Source organism: Mytilus trossulus, chromosome 7, assembly GCF_036588685.1.
Source record: "Mytilus trossulus isolate FHL-02 chromosome 7, PNRI_Mtr1.1.1.hap1, whole genome shotgun sequence".
Lineage (NCBI taxonomy): Eukaryota > Metazoa > Mollusca > Bivalvia > Mytilida > Mytilidae > Mytilus > Mytilus trossulus.
Genome location: NC_086379.1, coordinates 57,499,413 through 57,511,515, shown reverse-complemented (window position 1 = coordinate 57,511,515; position 12,103 = coordinate 57,499,413). Strand labels below are relative to the sequence as shown.

At 31.4% G+C, this 12,103-nt stretch overlaps 1 protein-coding gene across 9 annotated transcripts in view; it reads left to right on the top strand.

The window, feature by feature from the left end:
* The window catches only part of LOC134725395 (regulator of G-protein signaling 6-like), a 55,454-nt gene that overhangs the window by 10,120 nt on the left and 33,231 nt on the right, over positions 1 to 12,103 (top strand). For 5 of the 9 annotated variants that reach the window (XR_010108548.1, XM_063589191.1, XM_063589189.1 and 2 more), the window contains exons 1-2: positions 5,671 to 5,950; positions 9,950 to 10,037. Coding sequence is in view for 8 of the 9 variants with exons in the window: in XM_063589191.1 (XP_063445261.1) it covers positions 5,783 to 5,950; positions 9,950 to 10,037 (256 nt within the window). In the remaining variant the exon portion in view is untranslated. Of the gene's footprint in view, positions 1 to 5,669; positions 5,951 to 6,799; positions 7,039 to 9,949; positions 10,038 to 12,103 lie in introns of those variants that run through there. The other 4 variants (XM_063589192.1, XM_063589194.1, XM_063589196.1 and 1 more) reach the window with 3 other exon arrangements.

Genomic DNA, 12,103 nt, shown 5'->3' with positions numbered 1-12,103 from the left:
GCATATAAATTTACTTGTCTTTGCCCAATGTATGGCAACTTTGGGAATGGCAGTATAAAAAAAACTTTACTGAAAAAAGAAAAACTGACAGAAAAAAAATCTTCTTAGCTAAAACATTGTAAAACAGCAGGGATTTTTGTTATCATTATTTTTCAGGTGTCTTCTTTGTCTGATAATCCTTTCACACAAACCGTCATGGTCAATAATGCTACATTGAGTTGAAATGAAATTAATGTTAATCTAAAAATTTAAAAACTCTTGTAGTGGACTGATTGCTATAACAAGTTGTCCACAAAATACTAGCAAACTGTGTGATCCTTGACCTATAGTGGTTTACTTGTATAAATTGTCACTTGGATGGAGACTTGTCTTTATTTTTGGCAGGAATTTGCCCCAAAGGGGGTCAACAGGTGCAAAAAGCGTCAATTTTGCTGATTTTTCACCCCTTCTCTTGACCCAGAAGACCCAGGGTTGCTGGTTAAGGTATCCAACTGTAGCCTGCGTGTAAAGTGGACCCTAGTGAACAAATTGACCCCAACAGTTGTTAGGTCGGAGTGAATCTGATCTTGATTCATCAGTCTACAGAAGGTCATTTGGACCCAAAATACAGAATTTCACGATTTTTGCCGATTATTGACTTCGAATGGACCCAAAACCGGAAGTAGTTGTTTCCTATGCGTATTTCAATAATAATTATGATCAGCAGTTATATGGCTGTGGGTTTGCACTATCTTTGCCAGTTTTATGCCTCTGAACTTCTTGTGTAAGATACAGATGTGAAGCCTACCCCTCCAGAAAACCGAGTTTTAGCCAATTTCAATTTTCCAACTCCGTATTTGTGCTCAAAATGCTACTTATACATGAGAAACGTGAATATGGATAGCCTCAGGTTGACGGAACATGCATAACTTTTAAAATAAGTATCATAAAGTGGACTTCTAAAAGTATGGAACGCCATTGGAGCCAAATAACGGTTATTAGGGTCCGCCCGTCAAGAGACGGGTACCGCATGGTAAGGGTTAATAATGTTCATTTTATTTTTATTTGAATAAGATTTGCATACTGAGACTGTATCAAATAGAAGTAAGTGCTCATTTAATCTGAAATTTTCCTTGGAAAATTCAGACCATTGACTTATGGAAACTTGTCCTCCATTGAAGGTCATGTAAATATATACAGTGCATCTTGATGAATTGATCCTGTGATTTGGGTTTCTACTGTACTTTTGGCACATTGATCGTTTATGTACACCAATAAGTAAATAAAAATGTTTATTACATTCAGAACAACATGCCTGCATGTCTATTATAAGTACGTTGTGCTTTTAGAATGTCTTGTGTCATGATAGAAAGTCCTATTTTAATTCCTAAACATGGTCAAATCATATGCTATATTTAGTGTATTTTCCCATTAACACATTTCAAACGAGAAATCTTTACTACATTTGGCCTCTATAGACAGCAATATTGTTTATGCCAGTATCAAAATATGGTACATATGTTATAGATTTTTTTCCATGACCACTTACAAATGACTTAATCAATGATTAAGAGAAATGTTTTTAATTAATAATTTAGCAAATCTTACAAGTTATTAAGCCTGCATTAAGCATTCTATGTTGGCTCAGTGACTAGTCAATCACATCCATCACATTTTTACATTTATTTAACGAAGCCTCATTCATGTTTATCGGTATTGTGGAGCAAAGGAAACATTTCTTGTGGTAATATGTGTTCAATACATTGATTAGGAGAATGATATGTCTCAGATAGATTTATGGCTTATATTCACCGATACTAGGAAGCTAGTTTGAAATAATAGGAGCTTGCTGATAGGTTCAATTTGGTTGTTAGAACAGTTGTTCAAAGGATGAATATATTCCTAAATTCTTATTTGTTTAAAAGAAAAATGTCATGTGGAAAAGACAATAAAGAATTATTCCTTAACTTAACCAAGCTGCTGTCAAAACTGCAAGTACTAAACCTCCTTTCCTTGAAGGAAATTTAACTGGTTTAAACAATGTATACGCTACAATATAATTAAGCAGATTATGAATGTGTACATTGCATACCTGTAGTAAGATAATTAAATTCAGGCTTCTCTTGCTTGATGCCATGCAGCTTTATTCTTTACAACTAAAAATTATTAATTAGTGCTTTCTATTTAAATAAAGCAAAATATTGGGTATATACATCAATGACAGGGCAATCCTGACAAAAAACTCCACAAAGTCATCTAGAGGTCAGCATACAGTCATCCATATTAGGAAACGTAAAATCATGCCTAACTACAAAAATTAATAGCTAGACACTTTTCCTATGCACTTTACTATTCTGTGTTGTTGATTCATTCACTAAAAATTATGAACAAAAGTCTATGGCCCTAAATAAAAAAATATTTGAATTTTGTGGATTTTTGCACCATTATTGAAAAAAAAATAGATATATGAAAAAGAAAAAAAAATCTTTGAAAAAGCGATGGCGACCAAGCTCTTTATTAAAAACTTTTATGCATATGAACTATGCTTTTTTTCTTTTCTTCATATTATGCCACATAGGCCTGTTTTTATTTTCTTTAGCACATAAATTATTGGTTCATCTGTTCTCTTCAAATCGACAAAAGTTAACATCTAACAAATAAGAATGTGTCTACAGTATTTTAAAAAAAAATTGCAAAAAAATTATATACCCATTACCAGTTTACAAATCAAATAGGAATTTATCATATTGTTTGTCAAAATACCTATAAATTGTTCTAAATAATATTGCATGGAATAATTGACAAAGACATTGGCTCTTTTTAGCTGGTTTACGGAGCTTGAGGTTATTGATCATAAAGAAGATGTTTTTAAACTGTGATCTGAAATATTTTCCCAAACTTGTTTAAACTAAGTAACTCAAAATACATTGGTTTTTCCAATAAATACCTAAAATAGAGATGAAAATAATGGTAGAACCTAATGCTAAAACACTTCTGTTAAGTTGTTCATTGATTACTTTAATTTAATTTGAACTTTTCAAAAGATATAAATAAAGACTTTGTTACTAGACAAATTATATAACGCAATTGTAATATTGATTATTGTTTCTCATTGCTGTAAAGAATGTCAATTGATTTTGTTTAATCAGCGTTTTGATAAAATTACAATATTCTTGTGTAAAAAAACATGAAGTGTACTATAATGTCTTTTAGTTGCTTAAATGGCACAGTTTACCATTATTAATCACAAAATATTGGGTTATCTTATTAATATTTGATAAGTTATATGTTTAAGTGTATTTTATAAAAGAAAGCCATGAAATATTTTTGTTTTAAAAAAGATAAGATAGTTCTCTATGCAATGTGTATGTTCAGTTGATAGCTACTTTAAATGTTAATTTGATTTTAAAATTGACCTTTGCTTTTGGTTCTTTAACATTAAAAGATAAAGTTACAATAATCGTGTCAGCACATTATTGCCTTGCTGTAGGAATGGCAATGCTTAGTGATTTTAAACTATTATAAGGCCAATACTCTGGAAATGAAAATAGATGATACTCAGTTTTTGGAGGGAATATGCATTGAAGAAGGGTAGTCAATGAAATTATCAACATGATTAACATTCAAACGGTAGGCCTTCTCATAGGCAGAACCAGGGGGGGCCTTGGGGGGCTCTGGACCCCCCCCCCCCTTTTGTGAGAAAAATTTCGTTGATTATATAGGGAATCATTGAAACATAACTGGTCAGTCAGCTACTTTGACTAAATTAACCATGTGAGTTACAAAATAGCTGACAGTTTACCCTTGTCCAGTTTCCCTGGCAAGATGCTGTACATATAAATATGAAGATGGGGTATGATTGCAAATGAAACAAATTTCCAAAAGAGACCTTAAATGACACAGAAATTAACAACTATCGGTCACTGTTTGACCTTCAACAACTAGCATAGCCCATACTACATGGTCAGCTATTTAAAAGGCCCTGAAATAACAAATTTAATACAAATGCCTTGTATCATGTCTTGTTTAAGTGTGATTTTTCTCAAAAGTCTTAAGCTGTAATTTGCATGAGTTCTAAACTGCAGTCTAATTAGAAACCGTAAAATTTGGCTGGATTGAATTTTATTTATTCATGAAAAGAACTGGTTACGTCAATAAATACTCAAGAAGTTTCAAGCAAAGGTGCCTTTTCAGTCTATAAACATGATAAACTTGTGAAAGTCCTATAATTAGAACACAAACAGTTCACCTACCCTGTTTTTTTTATAGACTAAGAAGATTAAATGTACTTATTACTATCCATTTTGAATGAGGTAAATGAAGACTTTTAACACTTACTTTCATTTCATTGAATAAGATTGTCTTTATCAAGACATAGATGTAGGCCATATATATAACTGAAAAGCTCTCATTAAATTTATACCCCACTGAAATCAAGTTTGAATGATCTGTTTTCCTATTATGATCCATATCTTGTTTCAAATACCTGTCATAACTTTGTATTACCTGCTTGGATTCAAGAGATCTATGTAACTTTAAACAATCGCTATTCAAGTAGAAAGGTAAGTTTTGATTTGATTTTGACACATAGCAATTGATGAAAGATCTGAATTATATTATATCACTAAATCGTTTCTTTTGATGCCCCATTTATGGGCATTATGTTTTCTGGTCTGTGTGTCCGTCTGTCCCGCTTCAGGTAAAGTTTTTGGTCGTTGTAGTTTTTTTATGAAGTTGAAGTCTTATCATCTTTAATCATAGTAAACATGTTTCCTATGATATGATCTTTCTAATTTTAATGGCAAATTAGAGATTTTATTCTATTTCATGGTCCACTGAACATAGAAAATGATAGTGGATGGTGCTTGGGACACAATCTTGTTTTCCCAAAGAATATGAAATAACTCTGAGCCAGGTAGTGTAGGTCATGTAGTAAATGTGATATATGAATTCCATACAGCATCTTCATACTGCCATCTTTTTTGATGTGATCATCAATGATGCTTCATAGAACTATTTTTGCTGACATGTTACATGACCCTTGTCAATGTACCCATTTCTCCAAACCCTAGGTGTTTCATTATCTTTCATGTTAACTGTTACATTCCTGTTTGTAGGTGGTACTTTTCAATATATTCAATGAACATCTTATATAAAAATTCCTGAATTCATGCAGTACTTATCAGTAGCAAAGGAGGGTAATAGTACCAGGTACTGCTCCCTAATGAATGGCCTGAATTATTATTTATTATTTACAGTGTTCCAATAAAAGGTCCAACTTACCTTAAATTGATTTTCAATGAGGTGTGAATTTTGTTATAACTATTCTTCTTTTTATTAAAAATTAAAATGTCTATTACATGTACTTCAAAAAAAAATAAAAATCAATTGAGACATGTACAACATGACAAACGATTTTTTGTGTATATGCAATGCAAGTAAAAGTCAATTCATGTCTTTAGTGAAATTAATGAATTCAAATGATGATTATGTTTCCATGAAATAACATGCTTAATGAACAGTAAAACAATTGTTTAATTAGTTTTATTTAATTAATCAGGTCATTTTATCAATAAATAGAAAAGTAATCAGATATTCATTACTTATACATGCTATAACAAATTAAGTACATTGTTATGTAGTCATTTTTCATGATTCAGTAGGTTTGACTGTAAGTTGTACAGGAAGTACTCAGAGTCTTTAGTAGTTACTGTAAAAATTAGTATCTTTACATAAACTCTAGATAAGGATCTGACATATTTAAGTTTATTTGCATATTCAAAAAACATTATAAGAGGGAATAATGACTGTCTACTTCAACAAATTATCTATTAGTACCAAAGAAGGTGAACCTATGTTAATGACTTCTTTTGAAGAACAGAAAGGGATGCCTCATCTGGTGTCTATTTTTGATACCCAGTATTTTAGGAAATGGACAGAGATTCCACGAGGATTATCATTCCATCATAAGGTAGGATATTTATACCTGGAATGTGATTTATACAGTAGGAAGTGTGGTGATTTAATGTCTTCCCTGTTGTTGACATTTAATTATACATTGATGTATTTACATGTACTTAAGAAAATGACGGTTGTGTGGATTTTTTTCGATATAAAATGAAAACAATGGAAAAATTATTATAAAGAAATGAAAATGACCATTAGCTATGGATGGAGTAAATAAATTGACATGTATGATTGAGGGCAACTTAATTTTACTCCTAAAACTAAATGGGATTTTGTCTTTAATCCAATCTTTTCTTTGGTTTCCTTTCCCCCAAGCAGCTTTATTTTTGTCATATCCCTTAAAATTCATGATATTAAACTTCATGATAGCTGAAAATTGACATGATTTGGACACATGAAGTTGGTTTCACAAAGAACTTAAGACTAAGATTTATAATAAGTATACTGAATTGTTCATGGCTATTAGGATCAATCTTAATATGTCAGCTGTTTTGTGAAGCCAACTACCGTTTTTGAAGTCATACTTTTGGATAACATGCCTTGGTGGCGTTATACATGTATTATTGTTTCCTAATTTTTGTTGAGGGAATGCTGTAATAATTTTGAAGGGTTCAACTTCCAAGGATAATTTGGTGCATTCATGCAAAATTTCAACTACAACCCCGACATGCCCTATACTAGTGAGTCCAATTTCCTACCTTTATTATGGTCTACGTATATCCTACAATTTGACTTCTCTTTTCTAATATTTGCCACTGTAGATAAACAAACAACAATCAAATCATGTACATCTACCGCAATTTGTTCCATTTCATAGATTGTTATCTTTCACTGAAAAAGGAAGGATGTTCTCACACAGGTTTCATATTTTGACAAAGGAGGTAATCTGATCAACCTGTACATAGTTTATCATTAGAGTGAATTATGGCTTTCAACTTCAACAAACTGTCTATAAATCCCCATGGAGGGGAACCAAGTTTAAAGACTTCATTGAATGGTAAAAGAGGGATGCTGTTTCTTAACTCTGTATTGAGTACCCCATATTTTATGAAATGGGATAAGATATCAGTAGGATTACCATTTCCTGATAAGGTAGGATGTTTATTCTTGGAAGTATCATGCATACATGTATAATATTATTTATGATGAAGGATGTTTAATGTAGGTATACAGATTCTACCTTTGAATCTAGAGTGATATGATATTTCTCCACTTCAGACAGTTTAATATTTAAATCTAGAATATGAGGCTGGTTGATCATTTATATATTCAAAATTTCACTTTCCAGAGTGAAGAAAGGTCTTATTGCACAAATTTTGTGGTGGAATCTGTTTCTTAAATGATTTATAGGTACATATTACAGTGTTCACCACCAGGGCCTTTAAGCACCCTGGTGATATATTATCTACCATGGGGCTATCTTGGATGTTTTTATAATAGAATGTATAGGGACCATGGTGCAATATTTTTTTGAAAACCAGTGTTATGTTTATTTCAATATGCTTTTTGAAAATTCTGAGGAGAACACTGTAGACTAGCACTATATGTTTTAGATAATTTCAATACTTCTTTTGCTTTGATCTGTAAAGATATGAGATCTTTTCTATGTGATGTCATCAGACATCACAATGGGAAATTCAAATGCAATAAAGAAAATTTTACATCATAATTGAATTTTGACATAGAAAAATTAAATATGTTTATGTGTATTGAGATTAAATTGAGAAAAAGACTTGTGTGTGCAGTTTTTCTATATAAAATGTAGACAATGGTAAAACTCTTAAACATAAATGAACTTAACAATAGCTATTGATGGAAAAAATAATTAGTTATTTGAATAACTTGCATGTTGTCTTGGTGAAGTTTGTTAGCTTATCTTTACTTAAAATTTAAAGATGAATGATTCTCTATGCAAAATTTCAGCCCTTTAACAATATGCCATATTTTTCTTCCCTACTTTTTTTGTGGTTTATCTAAAACCTATAAATTGATTTATTTCTAAATTTATTCTCTGAAATATTTGCCACTGGAAGCAAACTAAGAAGAATAGCACAATTTTTTTCTTCTCATTTGCTTCTTTTTTCTCTCTCTTCTAATAAAGAAGGAAGTATGTTCTCACAAAGCTTTCAATTATCTGTAGAAAATTCACTGAATCTGGCCATTGAATCTGAATTGTTCGATCAGGATGTTTTGTTTATTGAAGATTTAACTACAAGTGATTTACTATCTGTCCCATATTTTATTACAAATACTTCATACCTTTTTATATCTTATAACAAGTGATACATTGTGTTAGGTACACTTAGCTGTAAAATGACTGTGTCAAGAAATAATAGACTTATGATTGAAGTAAGTAAGCTTCTAAAAAACTAAAACTCTAGTTATTGTTTTCTGTAGAATTAGAGTTAGTGAATTTCATATACAGAGCCTAACGGAGGATAGACAATGTGATCAACTAGGTCACTGTAGTAGCAGAGACTTCAAGTTTTAGTTTCATGAAATTAAAAATTGAGTGAAACATACATATCTTTAATTTTGTTCTTGTATATTTATATATAAGTGTAATATTTGCCACTGAATTTTATTTAACCAATTATTTGATCTGTCAATCAAATTTATACAATATGTGTTTGATATTTACAGCAATGCAATGTAGCCTTACATGTAGTTCAAGGGTGGAGATAAAAAAATTGTTGAAAATAAGATAAAGTTTTATGAGTTTTAAATGGTTTAGGACAATTCTATAGTTGAAATATATGTAAAATACACTGTCAACATAATTATTTGTATTACATGCATATCTCTCACCTAGATTTGTAAAATTGTTGGGGAATACCCCCAAAATAATTCTTGATTTCAATTTTAAAGATAATTTATTTGCCTTATCATGGTGTTTCTAGTCTGGCAATCACATTTATAAATACTTCCTTATTTTGACAATTAAGGTAACCCTAGATCTGTGCTGTGAAAAAGGTATTTTCCTTAGTACATTACACACAAAAGAATTTGTTTTTGACAATTATCAAATAATATGATGGTAAAAATATTGACCAAATAGAGTACTATTTCAATACATGTTGCATATAACAATATTAAAATTACAAACGATACTTAAGGTAGTTTTGGTTACAAAGTAATATTATATTCTATTTTGTTTAGTATGCATTACACATATCTGCAAGCATTGATATACATTTTATAAACTTTAAAAAAAAAAGAAAGGAACATAAAACATTTCAATTTAGACAAAAAATTAAAAAAAAAATGTTTTTAACATAGATTTACTAAAGTAGAATATTGAAGTAATAATTCTCTTTGAGCATCTCTTTTGATATAATTTTGTTAAAATAAGCTCAAAAACATTGCTTATATATTGTTGTCTTGCATATCATAATTTGACCTCATTTTGGTCCATATCATATGCATGCAAAACCTTTTATTGGACTGGACCCTCAGTTGGATGTGGGTTTTTCATGTAATAATTTATTTTCTGTTAATGTTAGAAAAAAATGTTGAAATTTAAAAAGTGAAACAATGGAGCCTTCAAGAAAATCAGTTTTATTGTCTGTCAGTCAGCCCACAAAAAACTCACACCACATCCCTTTTCACTCTGATTTTACTCAAAGTTCTCATACATGTATTTGAATTATAACACATACGAAAAATGAAAAAGGAGTTTTAAAGAATTACAAAGAAATGACAAATATCAAAAATGACAATAAGATTTGCTTTCTTTAAAGAGATACTTGAATGAACCATTCATTTCGCAATGAGTAAATCATACTTTAAAGAAATGGTAACTAAGATTGAAGTTAAAGATTTATTATATATGCATTGTTTTATGCCTGTTCATCCATTTATATATAAAACATGTTAAATACATGAAAATTCAAACTAATGAGAACTTCATGCTTATCTTAAATGATAACTTTAGCATAGATGGTTTGTGCACATTGTGTGGAAAAAAGCTTAAATTATAATTTGATTTTAATTTACTTTGTAGATGGAGACGATTATAAAAGAACTACAGAGTGAAAAGTTTGGTTTGTTTCAAGCAATGAAAGTCAGGCGGCCAGTCACTGCATTTACAGGTAAACTGAAAGTTTGGGGGCATATTGTTTTACCCCTGTCAGTCAGTCCCTCTGTCAGTCCATCCTTTTATGGGTATATAATTATTCCAGACAACTTTCTATAGTTTGAATGCCAGGAACTTTTCACATTGGTGGCAAATTATACATTTATTGAAGGTGTGCATGTGGTCAGGGTTTGATTTTCATAATACATGTATATATGCTCTTTTTGGAGATAGTTGAACTTGTCATTTATGGAGTATATACATGTACTTGTATAAGAGATGCTTAGTGTTTTTAACTCCTTCTATAGTGAACCAGAGACCTATGTGTTGCCATGCTCTGCGTATTTAAAATAACGCTTTGCAATTTGCATCTGCGGAAAATCACTTGTGTCTCCCTCCAAGACACAATAATATCTCAAAGAAAGTCCTACATTGAATTTGTTATATAAACCAGTTACTTCAGAGTGGAGTGCAGGGGCATCACCTTTTCTAGTATATTGATGAGTCCCCACCAGAGTGTTACGTAAAAATAAGGTTAGAATATCTGTCTGCTAGGTCAGGGTCTCATTTTTAAATTAAGATGTATACATGGGTCAGGGTTTTATTTTTTGACCTTTGCACACTGAAACAAGACTACAGCTCCATTTTCTAATTTGCATTTTTTCTCCTCACATGAAGTTAACATTTCCTGCTTAATATATGTATCATGCAAAGTAATTAATGTATTCATGTCACTTATATACATGAAGTATGAAGATACACATTTACATAACATGCTTGTTCAAGTTTATTGATTTTCATATGATAGGATGTTAATTCTGAAAAGTGTTATGATATGCTGTAAATTAATTTATTTGTTGGTATCAATGTTCATGGTTTGTGAATACTTGCAGCCCTCAGGCGCGGATCCAGAGGGTGGATTATGGGGGTTGGAACCCCCCTTTTTTTGGACAATCAATGCATTTGAATTGGGACATGTTATTGGAACCCCCCCCCTTTGTCCTTGGTTAGGAACCCCCCTTTTTAAAATGGCTGGATCCGCCCCTGGCCCTATAGGTTTCAGTTTGATTAAGATACAAATCCTGTGTTGAAGCTTTGTTTACAAGGATCTGAAAACCCTCCATTCTACTTTCTGTTTGAGAGACCTTTCTTGGTCCTCTGAGTTTATCATGATGATACACATCTTCAAAAAATTTGACGGCTAAATACTCATTGGCTGAAGTAATTATGAAAGAACAAAAAGTAGAACAGATTTGTCAGATGCTTGTGACACAGAATCCATATTTCAAGCAGATTGTTTATTTGTCTGTCCCTCCATCTGTCTGTTGTCCATTTCTCTAGACTCATACAAAAACACAAAAACTCCACAAGTATGGGTAAGACACTGATGAAATTTGGCACAGTTTCAGTGCATAATATATAGATATATATGCATATTTGTATGTCCTACTGCAAACAGTAACCTGTATATAATGTTGGCCCCATGGAACACATAGAAGCCCTTATGTCATAGAGAACTTGTCTTTTCAGTTTTATTCCAATTTTTGGCTTCACTTGGACCTGAAACCTGAACTTTGAGTTTATAAACCCTGTCAGTAGATTATTCTAGAAGGTTGAAACTGTTATTTGGAAGTTCAATACTTATTAAGGGTGTGGGTCAGACACAGAAGAGAATTTAAAGACTCCTGAATTGCCATATTTGTTTAAAGTCCAGAGTGATCAGAATCTAATATTACCTGGTGGTCATTAGGACTTAGCGTTAAATCTGATGGTTCCTGTAAAAATTTGCTGGACATGTATTAAATAGTGTAAAGCATGAAAAAGAATTTAAACCATCATAAAATTGAGAATGGAAATGGGGAATGTGTCAAAGAGACAACAACCCGACCAAAATAAAAAAAAAAAAAAAAAAAAAAAAAAAAAACACAACAGCAGAAGGTCACCAACAGGTCTTCAATGTAGCGAGAAATTCCTGCACCCGGAGGCGTCCTTCAGCTGGCCCCTAAACAAATATATACTAGTTCAGTGATAATGAACGCCATACTAATTTCCAAATTGTACACAAGAAACTAAAATTTAAAT